General features: G+C 37.0%; 1 protein-coding gene across 1 annotated transcript in view; it reads right to left on the reverse strand.

The window, feature by feature from the left end:
- LOC120246106 (fibroblast activation protein alpha) overlaps window positions 1–20,207 on the reverse strand; it is a 73,365-nt gene extending 53,158 nt beyond the window's left edge. Inside the window, exons 1-5 of the mRNA XM_039253433.1 lie at window positions 20,020–20,207; window positions 19,605–19,689; window positions 3,400–3,498; window positions 2,348–2,442; window positions 844–918 (exon numbers count right to left, since the gene is read on the reverse strand). Of these exons, the coding sequence (XP_039109364.1) occupies window positions 844–918; window positions 2,348–2,442; window positions 3,400–3,498; window positions 19,605–19,689; window positions 20,020–20,025 (360 nt within the window). The 5' untranslated portion in view covers window positions 20,026–20,207. The remainder of the gene's footprint in view (window positions 1–843; window positions 919–2,347; window positions 2,443–3,399; window positions 3,499–19,604; window positions 19,690–20,019) is intronic.
- Between the last annotated feature and the right edge of the window lie 7,004 nt (window positions 20,208–27,211).

A 27,211-nucleotide genomic window follows, 5' to 3' on the forward strand; every position in this document is an offset into this window, starting at 1 on the left:
AAAAGAGCTTTCAAACTCTTGGCAAAGAAACCCTAGCTGGTTAAAACATGTCGTCCTGAAGACTGCTAGCGACCAGGACCTGGTCTACTGGAAAATAATCAGCAAACTGAACAACTAGGGAGGGGCAAGATTAACTATTCATTCTGTTTTATATCTCACATAGAATATAAAAAATGGCAGTAAAAAGGTTCCCTCTAAAGGTAATCACTAGAAGCTTAATTTGATAATAAATTATTTTGCCTTCTTCCCAAAAATAATTATCTTGAAGTTGTATAAGTAAAAAAAATAAGATAATTAACTTCCCTCTACAACTTCGTTGAAGAAGGGGAAACTAAGTAAAGGTAAATGATCTGGTTTGGTGGGATACTCCTAGCTCAATTTTTTGAAGCCACAGATTTAAACTCTGGTCTACCACTGACTGTATATTACCTTGCTTGAGCAAGTGAGTTAAATAAGCTACACCTTGATTTTTCCATTTGCAAGAATGATAAACGTCCATGAGGTTAAAATATGTGAAAATTAACTAATGACTTATGAAGTCAAATAGTTTTAGAAATATAAGTGTAATTCTTCCATTTCTGATAAATATCAGTGCCCCCAAATGAAGTCCACCTTCTCCAGAGGAAAGTGGTTTCTACTATTGGATGATAACTCAACAAGTACACCAAATTCTGAACTATGTGTATGTGTTTCAGTTATGTTTTTTGGGCTCATCTAGAACCCACATTAACTTCTTCAATATTTGGAGATAAAAATATACTCTCACTTCCTTTTACATTTATAAACCAAACTGTGAATTAGCAGCAGATAGAAACAGATATACCCAAATTAAAGAGTCAATACCTTTGAATAATCACTTTCTAGATAGGCAAATTGCCGATCAGATGATAAGCCATAATTTGAAGCATTCACGCTTTTCTGAAATTATAAAGTCGATTAGAATACAGAAGAAAAACCATAGCCATGTAAATGTGTACTTCTAAAAGGATAATTGATATACTCCTAGGCATAATTGATATACTCCTATGTACATATACTTTCTATGCAATTTGAAAAAATGTTTACATGGTACTTACTGTATACAAACAAATTCATTAACACTACGATAAGAAGATGTGATACATAAGGTATACTTTGTGATTTCAGGAAGCTTAATGTGTAAAACTTGAAAATAAGTAACATATTGCAAATTAGAAAGGTCTATTAAAGAAATATAAATCGGGGCGCCTGGGTGGCTTAGTCGGTTAAGCGTCCGACTTTCGCTTAGGTCATGATCTCGCGGTTCGTGGGTTCGAGCCCCACGTCGGGCTCTGTGCTGACTGCCAGCTCAGAGCCTGGAGCCTCTTTCGGTCTGTGACTCCCTCTCTCTCTGACCCTCCCCTGCTCACGCTGTCTCTCTCTCTCTCTCCTAGAAATAAATAAAACATTTTTAAAAAATTAACATAAAAATAAATCATGTTATGATAGAAGACAGTGTTTAGACTAACCACTGTAGCTCTTTCATTCTACCTATTATTATGTCAGTATTTCTCTTCTTTATCAGTATCTGTTCATGTCCNGGGCTCTGTGCTGACTGCCAGCTCAGAGCCTGGAGCCTCTTTCGGTCTGTGACTCCCTCTCTCTCTGACCCTCCCCTGCTCACGCTGTCTCTCTCTCTCCTAGAAATAAATAAAACATAAAAAATTAAAAAAAAAAAGAAATATAAATCTAGCGTTGCAAAAGCATTTAAAAAAGAAGTGATTAAATCCAGTTGAGAGGATCATTGGTTGCATGAGGAAGAGAGTATTATTTGAGCTTGACTTTAAAACATTAGTAGGCTTTTGAGGGTGGAGAAAGTGGGAATTGCCTAGGAAGAGAGAGGAGTAGGCATCTACATCTCATAGTTCTTGTTTGTCAACCATGTATTCCATGTTAAGTGCTGTCCTCCCACATTCAAATGTTACACTACTTACCTCTTCTAGAATCTCAGACAGGTATTATTCTTCCTACTCTTCAGAGAGAGAAAATGAGGCACAAGGTGGCTGGTGTGGTATGGAATCTTAACTTTCCATAACCAGGAAGTGACAGAACCCAGATTTGAGCCTCAGTTTGCCTGTTTTAAGAACTGATTTTTCAACTCTTACCTCTTACTGCACTTGTTTCTCACGGAAAGAAAGATGCTAGGTGGTTGAGAGGAGGCAAAGGCAGTAGTATAGTGTGACTAGAAGAGAGAATTGGAGAATTCAGTGGGGGATGGAGCCAAGAAGGCAGGTTGGGTCCAGGTCAAGTGCTGAGAGTTTAGACTCTGTTCCTTGGTCAGTGAAGAGGTGGCAAAGGTTTGAGGAGGAAGGTGAAGCTGGATACATACCATGGTGGTATTACTCAAAATGGTATATGACTCTCCTGTTTCAATATTGTAATATACTATATCATTATTTGTAGACTGATGAAGATATTCTTGTCCTTTAAACAAGAAGGAAAACAAACTTGAAATGATCCCCCTTAGTAGGAAATGCATTTATAAGAAAGAGAAACCTTTCTTTCTTCACAGATTTGCTTTGGTTTTCTTCCCTGTCCAGGACATTGTTTTGTCAGATTTAAAATAATAAGTTGACAGTGGAAGAGAGGAAAGGGTCCTCTTTTCTATTTTCCACAAAAATGCCACATTCACTAGTAGGCTGCCCTATTATGACCAGTTCAGGGTGTTTGGGAATAAAATTGGGTTTTCTCTGTGTTACCAAGAGGATAAACCAGTTTAAAATGGTGTGTTTGTTTTGCAATAAAAAATACAGTTGTTTGTTGCCTTTTAGTTTAAAACTCATTTGACGTGCATTTAATATTTTAAAGAGAAAATTTAAAATATTTAGATTTGTTTAGTCACACTTTAGATACAAATATAGTACCATAAATAATTTAGTTGACCTTACTATTTGTTTGGACTTATTTGATAATATCTTATTTAGAAAACATATATGCAAATATCAATTTTATGACCTATGAGGGTTTTTTTTGGTTTTGTTTTTGTTTTTTTTTTTTTTTTTTTTTTTGGTCAGGACGGGATTTGTCCATTTCTCAGATTATCTAGAGTAGCAATGAAATTTCTCTGTTGGTAAAATTCTTATGGACTCTCTTAGGTGCATATTCCGAAGAGACATACAATACGCTCAGATTATTCTAACAATGTACTCTCAACTTTCACTTCTTTACTGAAAATCGAACTGGCATCATTATTATTGGGCAAATGTGGTCCAAATGGTTCTGTCAAAGGTGCTTTGGTTCCCACTGACTTATCTAAATACTCTTTTTTTCTAGTTCAATTGTTATGGCCTCTGTTACCATTGGGATGTATTGGCACTAAAAATAAAAACAAAAAACACGTATTTTTAAAAACCCCAAAAAGTAGAAAAACAATCCACTTACCTGAAATCCAGTTTGGAAAAAATGTTTTATAGGAAAATGTCCCATTTAAAATATCCTTCAGTGTGAGTGTTCTTGTTGTACTTCCTTCAGAGTCATGAACTTTGGGGGAGACGGAAACATTATCACTAAAAAGATGATTAATAACTCAAATAAATTCTGCGCCTGTCTCTCATCTGTTCTGTCTCCTGTAATGAAAAGACCTTCCATTGCTAAACACTTGTTTCACTCCTGTTAAGAGCTGTGAGTGTTATCTCCTTGATAGACAGGCTAATCAAGGCCTAGAGAGGCAGTAGGCATTCCTGGAAGAAGGACGATGGGTGCCCAGGAGGGCCATGCTGAGTAGTAAGTACGCTATTCAGGCTGCACAGGGTTGTCAGAGGTTTTTAATAAAAGATGAGATGACAGATGACCTGGGGCGCCTGGGTGGCTCAGACGGTTAAGCATCCAGTTCAGTTCAGGTCAGGATCTCACAGTTTGTGGGTCTGAGCCCCGTGTCGGGCTCTGTGCTGACAGCTCAGAGCCTGGAGGCTGCTTCGGATGCGGTTTCCCTCTTTCTCTGCCCCTCCCCCAATCGCGCGGACGCGCCTGTGCGCGCGCTCTCTCTCTCTCAAAAATAAACATTAAAAAAATATATCTTTAAAAAAAGATGAGATGATCTTTCAACAACTCTAAACCTTGCAAAGCTGGGATTGCAGACCTAGCTTAAAAACTTCGTCTTTTGGGCGCCTGGGTGGCTTAAACACCTGACTCTTGGTTTCAGCTCAGGTCATGATCTCAAGATTTGTGGGTTTGACCCCCCTGCATGGGGCTCTGTGCTGACAGTGCAGAACCTCTTTCCCTCTTTTTCTGCCCCTCCTCTGCTCATGTGCGCACACGTGCACGCTCTCTCTCTCAACATAAACTTAAAAAAAAAAAAACCAACTCAACCTTGTCTTTTAAGTAGTTCATTGTATTTCTTCATAGATGCTTGGATTAGATTACTATGGGTTTGTCAAGGACATATTTTGGCATCCCATTTGGTCAGAAAAGATCAGCCAAAATCCTTACCTTCAGACATCTCAAGAGAGAATGCATTAATGAAAGTAGATAATTTCTTATCCTGACTGGGACTTTTATAAACAGAAAGTAGGGCAAGAAAAAACAACAATAACAACAACAACAACAACAACAACCAAACCCACATCATCTATACAAATGATCTTAAAAATTCCAGAAGTAGAGGATTTCCATAGAAAACCTCACCTAAGGTAGCTGACAAACCACAAGAAAATTTCACCTACATTTGAATCTTCCAAAACAATTGTGTTTCTCAAACACGACTCTATTCTCAGAACACATTCATTATAGAGCTCCTAAACAGTCAGCTACTCCAGATGGATAGTATGGCAACCATCTTCCAGCCCTCCTTCATATCCATATTGCCATTCTCTATCCCTCCCACCCTACCCCTTCTCCAGGCCATCACTTACAGAACCAAAACTTAGAAAAATATCCTATACCTTGAATAGCATTTGTGAATCTGGTATTTGCCCATGTAAAAATAAAACTGTCGAAGATAAGAGCTATAACTTTATCCTCCTGCTAAACTGTCTCATAGCTTTCCATAATTCTTAGGATAAGGACCAAAAATGTTAGTCCAAACTATTGGCCCTACGTGGTCTGGGATGGCCTTCCAGTCCCTTCTTGCCTCTCTGTCATTACTTTTTAGATGTCAAACACACTGAGCTTTCTGTTCTTCAAATACTCATTTCTTTCTCCAGGACTCTGCACTTCTTTCCACCTTCTCCTCTCCCATAGCTTTCATTCAGGCTTGACTGCTTAATATAAAGGCTACTTCCTCTGAGAAGTCCCTTCTGACCCCTGGTTTAGATCTGGTTCCCTTGTTTTATATTATCATAGACCATGTTCTTTTGTCTGAAAACATTTGTCTTGATTTGTAATCATGTATGTATTTGAGTGATTATTTTATTATTATTTCTTTACCTTCTACCATATTCTCAAACAGTCACCGTAAGGTCAGTTATGCTAGTTTTGCTCAGGTCAGTTAAACTAGTCAGTTTCTAGTTTTGCTCACCATCACATCCCTTGAATCTAGAATTTAATAGGCATTTCATAAATGTTTGGTTAATGGATGAATATCTGAAATGAAGAATGGATGAGTGGATGGATGGATGGATGGATGGATGGATGAGACCTATGCCCTCTTTTTTACAGAATCATTCTACTACTAATTTCCTGTATGGCTTTGGTAAGTGAATCTCTGGCATCATAACTTGCTCACCCAAAATATTACAAAGAACTGGGCTAGAAAATGTTGATAATACTTCTACCACACTAACTTTTGAAATTTGACACTGTCATGTGATAAGAGTTAATTGACCAACTGGATAATATCACCTTCTGCTATTTTAACTGACTCACACTGATGTGGGTATGCTCCATATGCTTAATTAGGACCCTGAATTCTTTTCTTAATTTACTAAAAATTATTCTGGTGGCTATAAGAACAATAGGTGGCTGGTGAACCCTTTTGCAAGTAGACCCTAAATAATAACACTAAGTTATTCTGTTTTTTTAAAATATTCATCTTTGGAGTGCCTGGGTGGCTCAGTTGGTTAAGCGTCCGACTTCAGCTCAGGTCATGATCTTGCGGTTTGTGGGTTCTAGCCCTGCATCGGCTCCTGTGCTGACAGCTCAGAGCCTGGGGCCTGTTTCAGATTCTGTGCCTCCCTCTCTCTCTGCCCCTCCCCTGCTAGCACTCTGTCTTTCCATGTCTCAAAAATAAATAAACATTTTGAAAAAAATTTTAAATATTCATCCTCTTACATTCTTCTTGAATTATAAGCCAGATAGTTATTCATAATAAAATTATTCTATTTAATTAAATGTCTTGCTTAAAATTTATAGCACTGATTTTATAATTCCTATTCAATGAATCAAAGACTATTTTACTACAATAACATTAGAATACTTGCTAAGTATTTTAATTAAATTTTACTTAAGTTTTTTAAAAGCAAACTGCAATCTGTTTCTAATATAGTCAAGGGGAAATTCTAACACTATTTGGAGTGGAAATTACTTTCGTTTTTGAGATGCATTTAATTTGTGTCTATATGATCCTGAACCTATGGATGAATAAATTTCCAATTCAGTGAATCCCTTTATTGTGGATACCAAAAAAAGCCCTAGATAATTGCTTTGTAAAAAACTTTTTTTGATATAAATTCAATAAATAAATATAACGTTGGTAGTTTATTTGTTTACTTCTATTTATTTACTTTTCTGTCTAGCATAAGTAATGCTTTGATTATGGTTAATGCCTTACATAATAGATTTTCCTGTTTAAATATCCTTGCATATAATTTTCCTTACTTGCAATTATGCTTAATTGATAAATTCATAGCTACAGTTAATTTTCATTTCGGTAGAAGGTTAAATTAAGTGAGCTAATTGAAATGAAACACTTAGCTCTGTGCTTGGAACATGGTAATCAGTGAATAAATGTTAGCTTTTGCTATTAATGTATCTGTATTCTTTAAACATTTTTTTCTTTTTAAAAAAGTTGAGTGTAGTTGACACACAATGTTACGTTAGTTTCAGGTGTACAACATAGTGATTCAGCAAGTTTATACAGTCATTATGCTATGTTCTCCACAAGTGTAGCTACCATCTGTCCTGTTATATCGCTATTACAATATCACTGACTATGTTCCTTATGCTGTGCCTTTTATTCCTGTGACTTATTCATTCTCTCACTGGAAGCCTGTATCTCCCACTCCCTTTCACCCATGGTGCCCAACCTCTTACCAAATAAATATTCTCAATCAGTGTTTTCCAAACTGATTTGACCACTGGCACTGTTTTTGTTTTGTTTTGTTTTTGAATATGTACTAAAACCACAGATGGGAAATGCAGTTTCAGATTAGACTATCAGTATATACAATTAATGTTCACTTTTATTTTAATATAATGAAGTCCCTCAGTTGTGCTTGGAACATTTTGGTCCTCCTTCTGCTTCACAACTGAAATATCACCATCAAGATCATAAATACAGTTAGTACTAGTATCACATACATGGATAAACAAAATTTATATTTAAAAAGTTGCAAATTATTTTTAAAATACCTACCCATTTTACTTTTCATATCCTTAACAATCATGCTGATCTTTGTCAGATTTCTCAAAAAGATTTTAAGGATTCATTATTTACTTTTTTAGAACCTCTAATTCAGATTATTCAGGAAAGTTACATGAAAGTGTATTTCATACTACTCCTTAGTTAGCCATTTTTTAAAATAGGTATATAGTAGCTATAAATGCCAATGATCTACATAGAGAACTTAGCATATGTCCTATTATGACTCAAAATATCTGAAAAGCAATTTTAAACATGTATTAATTAGGCTGCTGATCAGCATAGTGGTAAAAAGCCCTACCAATACCCAAGAAGTGCTGAGTGGATGCACGAAAAACACATCCAGAGGAGCCAGCTATATTAGTGTGGAAATAAAGTTCACAGCACAGATTTAGGGTAGGCTACTGCTCTTAACCTTAGCTGGGGTACAGCCCAGGCTCAGAAGGTGTGATTATGCCAGAGTCAGGCTGGGCTCAGAGGGTTACCAAATCCAACGGGAAGAATTTAAATTAGACATTCTTTTCTTTCTGCTGAAAAGGACCACATGTTCACAAATGCAGTGATCTGTTCCGAGAAGCTGCATTAGGTCACATAACATGAGTTATGAAACATGAAGTCTACTCAGAATTTCCAATCCAAGCTTTGGTTCTTTGTACATCTTGAAAGACCAGAAACATAGTTATGTTTTACTACACTGTCAACTTATTCTTATTAATTCTTCCTCAAAGGTTTGCATCTCCTTACTCTTTACCCTCTTGCCCATGTTGTGAATTTCACATGTACAATCTTCTCCCTGGACATGTCTTCACTGACAGAATGTGTAAAAATTTTGTCCTTGGAGTCACTTGGACTGCTTTTTGAAATATAGATTCCTAGTACTTGTCTCAAACCTACTGATTCAGAATCTCTAGGCCATGGGGCCCTGGTAGCTTTCATTTTTACCAAATCCCGCAGTTGATGCTTCTGCAAAGAATCCAAATTTAGTGATTTCATTGAATCTGCTTGATTCAATGTACTCCTGGGCCTATCAGTGGAATCGCTCCTTGCCTATAAATTCCTGGTCTGCATAGCAATCCATGCTTCCTAGATAAAGATACTCTATAACTGAGTGTTAATCGTGGATTTCAAAATATTAATGGTCTCCTTTAATGTCTATGCCCCGATGCAATCCTCTTGCTCATTGTCTTTTGAGGCTATGTCTAAATGGACTCCTCTTTAGGTACATTCCCTATGCTGATCTTGGAAGAATGGAGAAAAGGCAAGGTGTGTGTGTGTGTGTGTGTGTGTAAATAAGTGTAAAGTGCAATTCTGTGGCATCATTCACACTAAACAAGTTCCAGCCACTTGAAAAATATTCCACTAATAGTTACTGAATGAATAAATAGATTTTCATCCCCTTTTCCAAATAACATTTTAATTTTGAAATATAACATTTTGATTATTTTAGAAGTTTAGTTTTGGCATCCATAATTCTTAAACTTTAAATAGTTGAGCAGAAGCGCAAATGAATTCTGAAAGCGTATCTCTCTTCTATACATATCTGACACTCACTTGATTAATACCTAATTCCTGATAGTGCCCTTAAATTCAATTTGGCCCGTCTTTAGCACAAGTTACTCATACATTGCTTAAACACTCTAATTAACTGTACTTTAATTATTTGCATTTTCAACTTATTAAAGCAAAGCTGAAAATTACTTCAATTACAAATCCAAGAAATTACAATTCACAGAAATGATTCACAAGTAATGATTCACTATTTTCTTAATTCTTTCTTAAAACTTTGTGTATTCTTTATCAGGATTCTGTTTCTATTTCTGCCATTTAATTTTCCAGTCCTGAAAAACTGAATGTAAGTGTTGGAGTAGAGACATCTGATGTTTGCTGTAATATTCATCATAAACTAAATGAGAAAATATGGTTTATTTAGTGGGCACACAAAAGGCTAGTGGGTCATTTTGTTCTTGCTTTTGAACTTGATTTGGAAGCAATCTTATGAGTCACCTCAGGAGAAGTGACCTGGGCTCCCACGTACACCACACCTGTGTTTCTGTGGGCTCTGAAGGCATGCTGTCTATGAGGAAGTGTCACTTTCAGCCATCACATCATGTCATGCTTGTTTCTGGAGTGAGTGCCACAAAGGTAGTGTAGGAAATACTAGGGTGAGAAGTATACTATTCACAGACTAACATTGTATTTGAAGAAAGGCTGATAACTCTGAAAAAAAAAAATAGAACGGAGGCAGCTTTAGACAAGTAATAAAATACTAGGTTCTTATAAATACTAAGTACACTACACGCATTGGTCCCATTAAATATTTACAGCAACTCTCAGACATAAGTACTATTATTAACACCATTTTACAGATTAGGAAATGGAAATTAGAGAGATGAAGTAACTTGCCTAATACATAGCAGAGATGGAGTTTAAATCTAGTTCTCTCTGATATTGGAGGCTGGCATTTTATTACTATACTGTGATTTAAAGTGAAAGCACATGTTAAAACAACAACAGAACAAAACAAACACAAAAATAAGGTCAAGATCCAAGCCACACACAAGAGCGTAGAATAATTACACCTCAAAACGTAGGTTAAGAGAAAATGAGGCAATTTGAGCTTTGTCAAAGCAAAGAGGTCGCTAGAAACGTTTTACTGTCTCACTGAAGAATGTAGTAGTTCGCGGTTCTGAAAGCAATTTTCCACAATGTTCGCTACAAATAACAAACACTAAACAACATAAGTCAAAGGAATTGTCAGTTTTTAAAGCCTGTTTGTGTATTATGTCATTATTGTGCTATGTTATTTTAATTAGGGCATTTTTCCCATGATCTCTAAAGCTTTGAAGACCAGAGGATATGGTAACATAATGCATAAGAGCAGGAACAGTAAGTGCCATTTGGGAGACCTTAAAGGTGAAAGCATACCTTGTCTGTTTTTGAAGGTTCATTTAGTCAGTCTCCTTTGCCAGCTCATCTTTCTCTAATATCTGCTTTAGATTTTGGAGTGGCACCTACTGGTGTTCCTTGGGGTCTGAGGAGAGCCACTTTCCTCAGCCATTTTATTTTAGGATTCTATTACGTATCATTGGGCTGACTCTCCTCCACCACCACTGCCACACCTGCCCCCATTAGATTTATTCTCTGGATTCCAGACCTGTATATTAAACCTTTTCCTTGGGGAGCCTGGGTGACTCAGTCAGTTAAGCATCTGACTCTTGGTTTTGGCTCAGGTCTCATGGTTCGTAGGTTCGAGCCCCATGTGGGGCTCTGTGCTGACAGTGCAGAGCTTGCTTGGGATTCTCTCTTTTACCCCTCTCTCTCTGCCCCTCCCCACCCATGTGCATACACACACACACACGCACACACTCTCTCTCTCTCTCTCTCTCAAAATGAATAAATAAACTTAAAAAAAAAAAACAAAAAACTTCCTCCTTAGCATCTCCACTTGCACACCTCTCAGGTATTTCAAAATCAATATGTTGAGAGCTAAGAATAAAAGAATTCCATGCTGCTGCTCCAGACTCCTACAAGTTAGTGACACTACCATCCATGTAGTTCCTCAATTCAAACACCTGGGAATTATCCTCGACTTCCCTCTTCCCTCACTACCTTTGTCCAACATCTAAACCTGATGACTCTGTCTCCAAAATCTCTTTCTACTCTGTCTGCTTTTCTCCCTTTCTACTGCACCCTCAAGACCAAGCCATTTCTCACTAGTACACTATAATGGACACTAATTTCTCTGCCTGTAACTTCATTCCTGGTTTTTCATTCAGATTTTGATTTACATTTTTTCTAATGACCAATGATGTTGAGCATCTCTTCATGTATTTATTGGTCATTTGCATACCTTTCTTTGGGTTGGGGGATATATCTATCTTTTGTCTATTTATAAATTGGTTTATTTGCCATTTTATTATTGATTTTTAAGCGTTCTTTATTCTGGATTCAAATCAGATATATGATTTGAAAATATTTTTCCCATCTTGTGGGTAGTATTTTCACTTTCTTGATGGAGTCCTTTGTAACCCCAAAGCATTAAATTTCAATGAAATTCAATTTATGTACTTATCCTTTGGTTGCTTGTATCTATGAAACCATTGACTAATTCAAGACAATAAAGATTCATTCCTATGTTTCGTTTTAAGACATATAGTTTTAGCCCTTACATTTAAGTCTTTTACATTTAAGTTCTCATCCATTGTGAGTTAATTCTTTTGTGTGTGTGAGGTAAGAAATCCAATATCTTTTTTTAATGTGGATACCCAGTTTTCCAAACACCATTTGTTGAAACATTTTCCCCATTAAATTGTTATGGCACCCTTGCAAAAAAAATCAATGAATCATATATATAAGGCTTTAGTTTTGGACTCAAAATCGTATTCCATTGATCTATATGTGTGTCCTTATGCAGGCAGCACACTGTTGTGACTGTGTAAGTTTTGTACTAAGTTTTGAAATAAGGAAGTATGATTCCTCCAACTTTGTTCTTTTTCAAGATAACTATTCTGGGTCTTTTGCATTTCCATATGAATTTTAGTTTTCAGCTTGTCAATTTCTGCAAGTTATCTGGGATTTGGATAGGAATTACATTTAATCTGTAGATAAATTTAGTGAGTATTGCCATCTTAAAAATATTTAGTTTTCTGATCTATATAAAGTTTATGTAGGATGCCTTTCCATTTATTTGGATCTTTTTGTACTGTTTATTGCTAATGTATGTTTATTGCTAACATACAATTGATTTTTATATACTGATCTTGTATCTTGCAACTTTTCTAAAGTTGTTATTAGTTTGAATAGATTTTTTGGTGACTTCCTTGAGATTTTCTATAAACTATATTATGTCATCTGCAAATAGAGGTAATTTTACTTCTTCTTTTCCAGTCTGGACACTTTGTGTTTCTTTTCCTTAATTGACCTGGTTACTACCATCAATTAATATTGAACAGAAGTGGTGAGAGAAGACATGCTATGTTGTTCTTGATCTTAGTGGGAAAGCACTGAATCTTATATCACTGTGATGTTAGCTGTGAATGTTTTGTAGATGACTTTTACCAGACAGAGGAAATTCGTCCTATCTTTAGTTTAGTAAGTGTTTTTGTCGTGAAAGGGTGCTAGATTCCCTTAAACTTTTTCTGTGTCCATTGAGATAATCATGTGGTTTTTGTCTTTTTTTTTTCATTAATACAGTTTATTGTAGTAATTGATTTTTCTTGGGATAAATTCCACTTGGTAATGGTGTATAACCCTTTAAATATCACTGAATTTGGTTTGCTAGTATTTTGTTGAGAAGTTTTCCTTCTATATTCCTAAGAGATATTGGTCTGTAACTTTTTTTCTTGTGACATCTTTGTATGGGTTTTGGTGTCATGTTAATACTGGCCTTGGGAATGAATTGAGAGGCATTCTTTTCTATTTCTGGAAGAGTTTGTGAAGGATTGGTAATAATTCTTTTTTAAATGTTTGGTAGCATTTACCAGTGAAGCCATCTGGGCCTGGGGTTTTCTTTGGTGGAAATTTTAAAATTATTAAATCAATCTGTTTGGTTTTTATAGTTCTATTCATATTTCTATTTATTTTTGAGTAAATTATGGTAGTTTGTATCTTTTTAGAAATTTTTCTATTTCATATATGTCATCCTATTTGTTGACATACAGTCTTTCTATCTGGTCCCTTTAAAGATTCTGTCACATCAGTTTTTCTACCAAGTATGAAACCATAAACTGTATGAAAAAATTTAATTTAGATACTAAGCAATCATATTCTTTTTATGATTAATAGAAATAAAGGTTAATAAGAGTTGTCAGTTATTCTGTTTTTACTACATAATTTTTGTTAATTCACTGAAATGAAAAATAAGTTCTTTGCTTAACATATAGAGAATAAATTTTAAACAAAAGACTGATTAGTATTTGATTATCCTATGGAAAATTATTTCCATTTGTGTCTACTGTGCTAATTATTACAATATATTTTAAGACTCAGTTTGACTGTCTTTGGTTCTTACAATCTTTTATCCCAAAATACACATATCTGATTTGAGCTTTAGAATGTTGTTTTTTCCCTAGTATATTTGTGACTAGATGTTCTTGTGTAAGTTGTAACACAATTCGCTTTGGAAATCAGAGACAGGTAAACTCTGCATGATGGGACTCATCCAAATACGGATTATTTTCTATATTATTTAGAATTTGGCAAAACTCATTGAAAGTTTGCCAAGATTCATCTTCTGTGATTTAAAACTCCAAGTGCAAATTACAGAAATATAATCTGCAAAGTTGATTTATTTACACTCAACTCAAAAGCTCTTTTATGTCCATGAACTTTATGAACCTTTACCTCAACCCTTCAGACTTGCCCATATTTCCTCCAAAAGAACAGTGAAAATAAGCTTAAAACTCTTAGATGTTTGAGGGAGTCTGTTTCACAGTTCTGAATGTTGATACTGGGAAAATTTCAAGCCCTAAAAACACATTCACATCTCCTTTGAAGATGGTTTTGTCTCACATGTATCTGATTTTACAAACAGTGATGACAGAGGTTATAGTAGTAGTAATAGTAATAATACCAACTGTGGATTTTTGCCTAAAATGTAGACATCCTAAATTATATTTCCTTTCATAAAATATTGATTTCTGTTCTTTCTAAATTGTCTATGGCTTCAGATATCTTCTGAAATGAATTATATTAGGCTTTACCTAGTTAAATAAGCAAATATTATAAATTTGACATAGGTCAGTGTATAATTGTAAACATATATGTATATACATATCTTCCTGTGCTATCTTGTTTACACAACTTGACCTCACAGCTATCATTCTCTTTTTGGTTCCTTGAATTTCTTAAACACTTTCATGCTTCAGGGACTTTGCGCCTGCATTTCCCTCTGCATTGAGGATTTATGCCTGCCTTGAGGATTGTAACCACCCCCCAACCCCCAAACAGGTCCATAAGATCGCAGCTCAAATATCGTCTCAGAGGAGGCTCATTGATGACACAATTCATTACAGACTGAATTGTGTCCCCCAAAATTCAAAGACTGAAGCTCTAACCCTTTATGTGACTGTATTTGGAGACAGCGCCCTAAAAGAGGTATGTAATCAAAGTTATATAAAATCATAATGGTGGAGCCCTAGTCCAATATAACTGGTGTCCTTAGGGGCGCCTGGGTGGCTTAGTCGGTTAAGCGTCCGACTTTCGCTTAGGTCATGATCTCGCGGTTCGTGGGTTCGAGCCCCGCGTCGGGCTCTGTGCTGACTGCCAGCTCAGAGCCTGGAGCCTGTTTCAGTCTGTGACTCCCTCTCTCTCTGACCCTCCCCTGCTCACGCTCTCTCTCTCTCTCTCTCTCTCCTAGAAATAAATAAAAAAACATTAAAAAAAATTTTTAACTGGTGTCCTTATAAGAAGAAGAAGAGACACCAGGACCGTGTGTGCATACAGGAAATGCCATGTGAGGACACAGCCAGAAGGCAGCCAACTATAAGCAAAGGAAAGCTTCCAAAGAAACCAAACCTGTCTGCACCTTGATCCTGCACTTACAGCCACCAGAACTGTGACAAAAGTTCTGTTGTTGAAGCCACCCAATCTGTGGTATTTTGTTATGGTAGCCCTAGATGTTGATACAGCCTTCAGTCTAATTGTTCTAGCGAACACTTTTAAGAAATTGAACTATTGTGTATATTTATTTGCTTATTATCAGACTGCTCTTTTTTAAGCATGGATTTCTTGTCATTCATGCCTTAGACTAGTAGTGAGTATTTGGAAGGTGTTTAACAAATAATTGCTGGACAAATGACCAACACGTCAGGGAGCCACAGTGGACTGGACATTGTGGATATTGGATAACTGTAGGCTGCTAACCGCAGGTTTTTCATATTTAGTAGATTGGTTTTTTAAATTTAGGTTTATTTATTTATTTTGAGAGAGAGACGGAGAGTGAGCAGGGGGGGAGGAAAAGAATCCCAAGCAGGCTCTGCGTTGTTAGCTCAAAGCCCGATGTGGGGCTTGAACTCACGAACCATGAGATAAATACCTGAGCCAAAACCAAGAGTCTGATGCTTAACCAACTGAGCCACCCAGGCTCCTTGTGGAGTGTTACTTTTAATCCTAGGAGGAATCATATGCCTCAATCAGTCCAAGGGTTAGAAATCCAACTGTTTTCAGAAGTCAGGAAGATATTGAAATGAATATGGTGTCCTGGGCACAATAAAATAAGATGTTGTAGAGTCTGTGGCAGACCGGAGAATGCACCGCCCATCTAAAGATAGCACCTACTTTTCAACTGACGATTACCGTGGGCCCAATGTTGCCAGATCTAATATTTAAAGTGGAGTATAAAATCTAAGATTTTGATGTGAATTCTTCCGATTTTCAAAAATTGGAGACATATACAAATTTGTAGAAAACACTGCAAACCCAAAAAACAAAAAAAGGACAAAATTTTTAAAGATAGACAGAGGATTTCAGGGATATCTCAGGCTGGACTTCCAGTGGTTCTCCTTTCTCTGAGGGATCCTGGAGGAGCTGCCCAGGAGAACTTCCAATTTCTCCACACTGCATTCCCCTCTCCTCTTCTTTGTTCCGTTTTATTCTCCACCCTCATTCCAATTTCTTTTATCTTCTTCCTTTTTTTCTTTTTGCTTTTGTGTCAATGCTACTAGTGTCCTAGATGAGTGCATTTCACCCAAAAATTTCTGGAAAATATTTGTGTTTCATTCAAGGAGGTGAGGGATAAGAACAGGGATGGTACCCAGGGGTAGACTCCCTACTCTCAGTACTGGGAACACTGTTGAAATTGGAATACATCAATGGTCTACTTGCTATCTTTGTGTTACGTGCATATTAGGATGAAGAACACAATAAAATTCTAGCTGTCACTATTTTAGTAGCTATACTACATTAAAATCATAGACAAAAAATAATAGCTAATATTTATGGACCATTTGCTCCTTATCATGTGGGGAACTCTACACTCATTAGAAGTTTTAGGGGAGGGACAGTTCATGCCCACCTTTCCTTTCACACACGATTTTCACAATTCAAGCACAAGAATTCAGAGATTGAAAATCATGAGGCAAGGCCATATAGAATTTACTTTTGGGATTCTGGAACCTCTATCGCTTTCCAATTCTAGTTTTCTGTGGGTTTGTGTTTATCTCCTGAAATCTCTTGTAACAAGGTCTGTGCATTTCTCTTTGGAGTTGGCAAAAACGGGGAGAAGGTGTGGTGGTTAGTTTCCATTCCTGGCCTTGTTACATCTTCACAGAAGTGGAGCAATGCTTGGGAAGAAGAGAGAAGAAGGGGAGGGAGGGGGGTCAGCTGAGGCCAAGGGGGAAGGGCATCGCTGGAAGGAGAGTCAGCTGAGGCCAAGAGGGATAGCCTTTGACTAAGGGATAGAAACCCATATGGGTTTCCTATTTGGTGAAAGTAAAAATGGGAAATTTTGAAAGTTCCAAAAATGTTATCCCTTGTTTTTATTATTATGTGAGTGATCTGAATGGATCTTTTTCATTTCACTACTACACTTTCTATTTGTTCTTAAAATCCTGACTAATTACTCCACAGCTCTTTTAGAACTGAGGTTGGTGTCCCTGGAACCTCCTCCCTGTGTAGAAAAGCCCATCTCTCTCCTTCTTGCACCGAGGTCTGGTGGGGATTGGCAGAAATCCCCTCTGGTGTTGATGGCTATGCATCCACAGTGAAATTTTACCTTGCATTTCAGAAAGAAATCTAAACCACTGCATCTTTGTTTCCCCAGCCACTGGCAAAATGATGGGCAGGTCAGTGGTGGGACTCAAGTCAGTAATGAATAAATAAGCGAGCCAACGTTTCTTAAGTGGGTGTTTAAGTTTCTCAAAAGAAGACTGTTCTTATACTGGCACAGAAATCCTGGGCTAAGAATACGAGGGCACCTGAGGCCGATGTGAGGTAATGGGATTTCTGAGGAAGTGTGAGAAGGCTAACTGGAAGCTTACTTGGCATTGGATTTGCTGTCCCTCCTTCTCTTCCACTCCTGCCTTATTACCTTAGATGCTATTCTCACGAGGCACTGGGCAGACGTGGGAGAGAAGTTCTGGATCTGGGATGATTAAGGAGTGAGGTGAGAAGACAGGAGGGAGGTCAGAAGGATGTGCTTAGCATCAGGGCTGCCTATACACTGACTTGAGGGAAGGAAGACTTCATACCTGGTCCTGCTCAGAAAAGCAAGGCAACGAGTCACCCCATGTACAAGTGACTGAGGTGGCAATTCTGAGAAGTTCTTCAGCCAACTTCGAATAGAAAGAGATGGTATCATGGATGTAAATGATACAGTTCTCGGCTTTTTTGTGATTTTTTCTGTTGCTGAATGTGTAATAGAATTTCATCTGAGGTTTAATTTGATTATTTCACTTTCAAGAAATTACTTTGCTCCGATACTAATCTTGTTCGAAATAGAAAACTATGTCTTAAGTGATAGGAGTTCAAATATATGTGTCGTTTATAACATATATTTATGTGTATAACATACATGTCTAACCTTGGGAAGAAGGTAATGATTGAGAGCATATACAACTACACAGATGTCTATGTGTTGTATACTTTTTATAAGTGTGTCACTATAGTACGTTTGTTATTAAAAATTATCACTTAAACTGCAAAGTGCCAATGCAATCCAATCTTGCCTGTGACATGGCGGCAAGCTCACAATAATATTCACACACTTTTGTTCTCAGAACACTAAATTTTGAGGGAGCAAAGTGTTGATTTCAAGTACTGGTGAGTTTCTTCCAAAATAAGGAGTTAATTTTGAATGGATTAGCATTCACCTGGTCACTTGGACCCTACCCACCACCTGACAATTAATAGTATGAGGGAAATATGGCCCGAAACCTTTTTAGGAGAGACACTGCTCTGAAAACAATTTTAATTTGAAAAAACATATGAGAAATATGGATACACACACACATCTCAGCAGCCTAAGAATGATCAAGTGCCAACAGATAGCAGGGATAAGGACTAGAGATTAACACCGAAGACCTAAGAACACTGCTTTCATCTTGTTGATTGTCTTCTTCATTTTGTAATTCTGTGAAAATTCCAGTAGCATTTTGAATTCTTCAAAATATTTTTCTGTATTTTGGGTTTTTTTAAAGCTACAGATTTTTTTTTAGCTAAAGGCTTACCATGGGTCTTCATCTATTGTCAGTTAATCTGTAACCAAAAGTACTTCCCACCTTAGCTATCACAAGCTTTTAATATTTATTAGTACACACTTTTCTCCCTTCCTGAGATCCTCAGGCTTAAGACCTGCTATTGCTGCGATTTTTTCCCGTTTTAGAATTTGAGCTTCTCTTCAGCAATTGTTTCATAAAAACCTATTCCCCTAATATCGCTGGATTATGTGTAGACAGAGTTTTAATTTAAATTTAATTTAAATTCATACTAGCCCCGATATCAGTTCACAGTATCTTCCAACTTACAGCAAATTGAGATCACTGTTAATCTTTTAAAAGGATCAGTTTATCACTAAACATAATGCTCCCCCGGATGATAGGCTTCTAACCTGATTTCTCATTGCCACTGTATCCAGAGCAACAATTTCACCTTTTCTATACAGCTATTCTTGGGACATCTATTTTCCACTGCCTCCCTAAATTTTTAGAACGATTCATAATACAAAACACCATAGGCTCTGTTTTGACTTTTCCGTTCTTACTTTACTTTCCATAAGCCAATCCAATAATGAAAAGCAATGTTAGTTAAAAATATTTTCTCTAAAGGCCTGTCCAAACTTGTAACTTAGCATATATTGTTGGCGGGTGTGTGTGTGGGGGGGTGATACGGAATAGTGTTTAGGTTTTGCTATTGCTGAAGTAATACTGGAAATCCCTTCCTACTCGTGCCTTAAATTCCTCAGTATTTCTGGTTACTCAACAACATCCCTGTGAGCTTACATGTCTTCTTAGAAATAACAGACTTACTTTGGGAAATAAGCACTTAGGAAATGTTCAATCGCTTGCGACCATGCATTAGTGCACTCTCTGAGCTATCTTTGGCAGAGAGAAAGCAAACCAGAGAAAATTCTTACCTCTTGAAGGACGTAAGACAATGCACATCACCAGCAAAGCAAGCACGGCAGAGGTGGCAATTCCAAATACAATTTTTAACCATATCTACATAAAATAAAGAAAATTGACAGATACACAGTTTCTGCTAAGTAGTAGAAATGGCAAGATTTTGCTTACACCTAAATCCTAGTTCTCACTCCCCACAAAGCTTTTGATTGTTTTCCACTGATCTGGCTATAATTGCTGGAATTTGTCCAGCTCAGCCAGGACAAATGTTTCTACAATATATTCAGAACAATCTCCCCTTTCCCAACCCACTCCAGGAAGTGCATACTTATGTATAAATCCTTACCGTCTAAACAACAGAAAACTCTGATCGAACTGAACCCAGCCGGTCCTCATTCTTTAGCAATACCTGAGGCTGCATATACTTACCTTCATTTTTCCAGATGTTTCTGAAAGTTAGCTGACTTCACAGCGTGGGTCACCAGATCTGTGAAAACCGTTGAAAAGCAGCAAGTCTGTCTTCAGAGTTGGAAGCTGAAGCTAAAACAAGGTTTTTTTTTCTTTCCACGGACTTTTGAATACCGTGCCAAATTTCAAAAGATTTCTGTAAAATTAGAAACAGATTTTGGGGGCGTTCTTGGCCTTGAAATGAACTGTGAGTGGCTCAAGGGAGGTTTTATAGCCTTCTCATACTTGTAAATTCTACACCAACATCTGCTTACGTTGACATACAGAGGTTTTAGTTGCTCTTTTTTTTTTTTTTTTAACAAGTTTGGATTTATGTTTCATTTTCTTCTAGAAATCACTCACGGATCACTTTGGCAAGTATAACCTTTTAATTTGCAACCAAAAGAACTTAAAATAGTATAACTTCCAGGTACACACAGTATACATGTATCTATTTTTTTTTTTAGCAGTGAAAGAAAATTAAAGCCACATAAGATTTTGTGAGACAAACACCACATAACTGCACATTTTTCTTCCTCTGGGAGATTATGAGGTACTTGCGGACAGAAATGTTTTTCTTTCAGCACAATTTCTTTGTCCATATAGCACCATATGCACTTTCAGTAAATACAGAAGTTTAAAAATTCAACTGTCTAAACCCACGACTGCTTTACTTTAAAGAAATAAAATGCCATCTGGTGAAATTTAGTATGGGTTAGGTGTGTATGCACAGGCCAGAAAGATGGAAAGATCAGTAAGAATAATTTACAAGCAGACCTTTGGAAGAATGGAAATGGCTTTGCAAAAGTGATATTTTTGCTTCCATCTCAGAATATATTCTGAGAGAGAAGACCATTTAGTAATTATAAAGCCTCTAAAACAAATAAAAAAGCATTTGAAAATAGAAGTAAGTCCTAAGTACAATTTCATTTTGGCGGAATCCATGTAATTTCAAAGCAACTGGTCAAATAGATCAGAAAGATGGTTGACTGAATTTTTAAAAAATGCATACATACAACAGTTGCTTGGAGTATTCTGGCTGGCTCAGTGCAGTCCATTCGGATAGATTCTATGGTTCCACGTAAGCACAGTTGTTAACCTACTGTGTCTTTTTTCCCACCCCCACTAATGATTTTCTTCTCTGGAAATTTATAATGTTCTCAACCTGTCTCAAACGAACTTCATGGTGACATTTCATGGGTTGTTCATGAAAGGTAATGAGGAAACAATACTGAAATCTGTTGCTGTTTGCTTTAGTCAACTGGCCTGGCTACCATGGGAAGCTTTCTCCAGCAAACAGCAGGACAGTGGCTTGTGAACTTCCTTTCAGACATTCTCCAGACATCCCTCCCTGAATTCCAGTCTTATGAAAATTCTGTTGAGGAAAATGAGTCATTAAGCACTTACTGGCAGAGAGATGTAGCCACCCGGATTCTAGACGAGCCGCCCTTTTTTGCAGTTGATGGGGCGAGCCCTTTACCAACAGAAGCAAGGATTCAGAGTAATATCCAGGTTATGCTCTATAGTTGCAAGCATGTCCTTTGATTGTGAGATCCTCAAATCTGAGATAAAAGTCACCAGCTAGGTTCCAAATGAACAGCTCCCGTGTGGGTCCTCTGTGATTGCCTCCTTTGGAAAATTCACACAACATGTTCTCAGAAGTTCTGTTCCAGCCTGCCAAAGTCCCAGAGTCCACAAGTACTTTTTAGTGTGTTATTTCCAAGACTTTACATTCTGAAGACTGACTGTCATAAATGATTAGGGTGTAATTAAAATGGAAACTATTCGCTTTAGCAATTAAAAATGCACTGACATCTGTCTAGTCTGAGTACCACTTAAGGTTATAGTCAGGGGTAGGCATCCACAAGAGACCCATTTGCTAGGTTCTATGGAGAAATCGGGGTGCTTTGAGAGGAACAAATTTAAGTTGAAACTGTTAGTGAGTGGGAATTATGAGGCTGAGATGTTTATTTAGTTTTGTTTATTTTTTCCTTGGAAAGTTGGTGATTCAAACTGCAACTTCCGGAAGATTCCTACTGGCTTAAACTGTTTTTAGAAAAATGAGCCCAACTAAAGAAGTAAAGATGTCAAGAGTTTTTCCCATGTGATTCTATCCATGGGTTAGGGACATATTGCTTTAACAGAACTGCGCATGTCCATCCCTTTGAGATACTGTGTAAGTGTTCTTGCTTTCATCCAGATGCTTTCACAAAATTTGGATCCTTTTAGTATTATAACATCGTTATGGGCTTTTTCTTCTTTCAGAGTGAATGTGAAAACACCTATGCTAACAGTTTTTTAAATATTAGTGAAACTGACTACAAATCTTATTTTATGCAGTGAGTTAACATCCAGTCAGCATATTTGTCGGGAAGACATGTATGAATAAGCCACGGTCTTTGTCCTCAGGGAGTTAACTTTCTAGTACAAACAAGACAGGCAAGTTATTAAATATTTGTTTCTTTTTCCTTTCTGGAGCTCTTGCTGAGAATGAGCCTCAGGCTGGGTTTGTGCTTCGTAGTAAAGAGATCCCGAATGGGCTGTTGACTTCCACATAGACCCAGGAGGAGAGTCAGAAAGTCCACACACCATGTTTGTCATCCTTAAAGTTAGTCTAGTTTTTGTCAAGACTGTTTCTTCTTTCAGAAAGTGACTCTGGATCCACTCAAATGTGACAAAAATGGAAAGTATGACTTTGGCTGATAAAAAAACTTAGAGCAAGAATTAGAATAATAGAGGCTCAAATGAGCTTTTCCCAAAGATGGGCCTTCTGAGGCTTAATTTGGAATACAACTACCTTCTGATAAGCCCACTGGGAAAGTTGACTGTAACGTAAACCTTTAGCTTACTAAGACAGATTTATTGACCTGTTTAGCAGTAGCCACTGTGCATCTCCCAAAAATGATTCTGATGTAGATGTTTTCCTAGAAAACACATCCCATGATACACTTGTAGACTGTGAATGGCAGTAAGACCATGCCAAAGGCATAAATAGAGATGCTGTCATTTTATTTCGGGGTAGGAAGAAAAAGAAAGATACATTCATTAACCAAAATCGAAGACAGATCATTTAAGGGCAAATGATAAATAAGGGATATGAGGGCAAGGGTGGGGCCAACATAAGCCTTGATTTTTATAAAATAAAAATTTTCTCTTAAGAAGGCCATGCTACCCATCTGATTCCTTAGATTCAATAAGTATTTCTAGTTCAGTGGTATATGGAAAGAGCTTTAATACATAATTGTATTTAACTCATAATCAAAACTCATTTTACTGACTAGGAAATGGAGCCCAGATAAATTAGTTAACTTACCCAAGATTCCAACAGGACCCAGTGTCAACATATTACATAGCTTTTTAAAATACCCCTGAAGTGGATTCAGTAGTGATAAATATATTTTTAATTTAATTGACATCTCACTGATTTTTATTCAGAAATATATTAAGAGTATGATAGTAGAATCATCATCATTAAAATGTGCACAATCCTTACATCTTTAGAGGACACTGTTATGCATGTCTTAAAAAGCCATAGTCTCACTCTACAGCGATAGTGTCCAAGATATAAATTTGGTTAGAGTTTTGTTACAATGGGGATCTAGTAATCAAAGCAATAATTATTGCCTGACACTGAAAGGTCTTCCTTCAGGGACCTGCTAAAATTAAGGGATTCATCAGAATCCCATCATCAAAGATATCTTGAAATCCAAGCTAAAAGATTCCTGAGATCTTCCAAGCTCATAGTAACTATCATAACTGTAGATTTGAAAACATCGGCATAATAGCATCAATGAGAAATGCCAGAGTTTAAATCACTTTTTGGATCTGGCCTATTTCCTAAAACCACAATTGTTATATATGGGAGAGTATGAGGCAATATGCCTCCCAGTTTATAATTGGTAACTACTACCTTAATAGATGTTATAATTAGATGTCAGAGGTTCTAAATATGATAATTAGGGCAATACTTATGCCATGAACTTTCAGAGAGTTATCTCTCATCCTCAGAACATCAGTACTATCATTTCCCTCATTTTAAAGAAGAGAACATGGGTGCACAGAAAATTTAGGCAACTTCTCCAAAGTCACACAGTTTATGACCATGTGCTCTATGTGGGCAGTAGAGATGGGACATGAACCCATAACACAATTTGATGGGTTCATGTTTAAGATTCTGACAGAAGAGTATATATAGGTACAGTGATGGGATGTGTAATCAAGGCTGGATCTAGGAGGAGGCGAAACAGAGGGAAGAAATTAAATGGGCCGCTAAGCCACATACACTGATGAGGCCAAAAGCAGGTATGGAGTGATAGGGTGGGAAGCAAAATAAAAGTTGTTACCAGAAAGCAGAATGTTTCCATTTAAGAATTCAGTTCAAGGTGCTGACAAGGACCTATATTCTTGTGTGGATACAGAGGTGGGTGGCTAAGGTCGAGGAAAGGAGAGAAATAACTGGAGAAGTAGTTGGCAAAAAAAAAGTATGGTGTCATTTGGCATATCTATCTGAGAGCTTAATTTACCTCAAATTATGGTAATACTTGAGGAGAGGAGAGAAATATCCCAAGTCACATTCTAAACACTTTAGAAAAGAGTTGAAGAAATTTCCAATTCAAGATGGTAGGCTGAACATATGCATTAATTTCTTTGCTTTTGAAACTCCATTAGACTGATTATAAAGGGAAGAAAGGATAAGACATGCTATAATGGAGGGAACGGAGACAGTATCATCAGTGGATGAAACAGAAAAGAAATAGCAACTGCTTGGACACGCCTAGAAAGGAACTTCCAGGAAATAGTTCAAAAATTAAGATAGCATTTACCCTTCAGGTTGGAGAGAGAAATGGGGCTACAACAAAGGGTACAATTTGAACATCGATAGATAGACTCTTCACCTCCAGATGTAGAACAATTCTGAAGCTGAGCATTTAGTCCTGGCAAAAAATAGGTTTATTTGTTTTAATGTTTATTTGTTTTTGAGAGACAGAGAGACAAAGTGTGAGTGGGGGATGGGTGGAGAGAGAGGGAGACACAGAATCTGAAGCAGGCTCTGGGCTCTGAGCTGTCAGCACAGAGCCCAACCCTGGGTTCGAACTCACAAACTGTGAGATCATGACCTGAGCTGAAGTCAGACACTTAAACAACTGAGCCAATAGGAGACCCAACAGGAGATTTAATTTTAAGAGATATTAAACTACTAATGGAGGGTACTAAAGGCACTAACTGGGAGTTAGTGCAACAGAGTAGATCCAGTCCTCCAGCTTATTGGCTTCCTGACCTCTTTTCTGTAAACAAGCCCTGCCTGAATAGTAGGGTTTCTCCACTCTTACCTTGTTCTTACATCTGTTATATAAAAAAAAGAATCAGTAGACAAGAATAATATCTTTTTTTAAAAAAAGAAGAATCAAAACCCTAAAGCATACAAGAAAAAGTAAACACACTAAGAAAAATAAATAGGAAAAAAAGACAGTCAAGGAAAGTAGAAAAAAAGTGACCATAGATATAATTCTGAGAGCAGAAGAGAACCATTAAAAAACAGCTTGTATTCAGAAATCACACTTCTGGCTACATATGCAGTATCTACATATACTGAAGAGATATCTGCACTCCCAGTACATTGCAGCATTATTTACAATAGCTAAGATATGGAAACAACCTAAGTGTTCATCAAGGGACTAATGGTTAAGCCATTGTGGTATATATGTACAGGGGAGTATAATTCAACAATAAAAAAGAAGGAACGCTGCCATTTGCAAAAATATGGATGCACTTTTAGGGCATTATGCTAAGTGAAATAAGCTAGGAAGAGAAAAACAAATACTGCACAGTATCACTTGTATGTAAAGGCTCAAAGGAAAAAATAAGAGGAAAAAGAGTCAAACTCCTAGAAACAGAACAGAAAAGCGGTTGCTGCGGAGACATAGGGAGAGGCTGGTAAAGAGTACAAACTTTCAGCTACATGCTAAATAAGGTCTGAGGATCAATTGAAATTTGCTAGGAGTAGAATTTAAATGTTCTCAAACACACACTAAAAGAGAAATGAGGTGATGGATGCATTAATTAACTAGATAGAAGGACTCCTTCCACAATGTACATGAATATCAAATCACCATGATGTACAGTTTAAATATCTTACAATTTTACTTGTCATTTATACCTCAATAAAGTTAAAATGAAAAACAAATAAAAAAATTAAAAAGCTTGAATTAGCATCCTCAGTGAGATTCAGATGGATATTGCTACAATTCAGACACCAGTTTATGAAAAAGTAATGCTCAAACAAACCCTTACATATTGAAAATATAATTGCCAAGTTAAAAAAAATCATTATAGGGGTGCCAGGGTGGTTCAGGCAGTTAAGCATCAGACTCTTGGTTTTGGCTCAGGTCATGATCTCATGGTTCATGAGTTGAAGGCCTGCACTGGGCTCTGTGCTGATGGTCCAGAGCCTGATTGGGATTCTCTCTCTCTCTCTCTCTCTCAAAATGGATAAATAAATAAACTTAACAAAATATTCACTACAGGTTTTAGGAAATAAAAGTGAGGAAATCTCTCAGAACAGAAATATAAAGATGAATAAAATGATGGAGAAGATAAGAGAAATAGAATATAATTTCAACCAGTACAACATACACTTAGTACGAGTTTGAGAAAGAAAGGTCAAAGAAAGCAGAGAAAGAGGAGTTATACAAAATGTATACAAGAGAATTTCCCAATGTGTGTCTTTAGAACCTACAAAATGCCCAGCATAAAACATGAGAAAAGACTCACACCTAGACACATCATTGTGAAAGTCCAGAATATTCAAAGAGAAAATTCTCTTTTTCGATGTTTAGTTATTTTGGGGGTGGGGGGAGAGGAGGGACAGAGAGAGAGAGGGAGACACAGAATCCAAAGCAGGCTCCAGGCTCTGAGCTGTCAGCATGGAGTCAACATGTCAACATGACAGCAAGCTGTCAACATGGGGCTCGAACTCATGAACCGCGAGATTATGACCTGAGCCAAAGTCAGATGCCTAATCTACTGAGCCACTCAATTGCCCCTCAAAGAGAAAATTCTTATCTTTTCCAGAGAGAAAAATAAGTCTTCTACAAAAGAAGCAAGAGTTACGCTGCCAACAAACAGTATCTGCCTAGATGCTGCAAAATGACAGGGTATGGTTTTCTGAGTTCTG

Source organism: Hyaena hyaena, unplaced genomic scaffold (assembly GCF_003009895.1).
Source record: "Hyaena hyaena isolate Hyena2069 unplaced genomic scaffold, ASM300989v1 scaffold_450, whole genome shotgun sequence".
Taxonomy (NCBI): domain Eukaryota; kingdom Metazoa; phylum Chordata; class Mammalia; order Carnivora; family Hyaenidae; genus Hyaena; species Hyaena hyaena.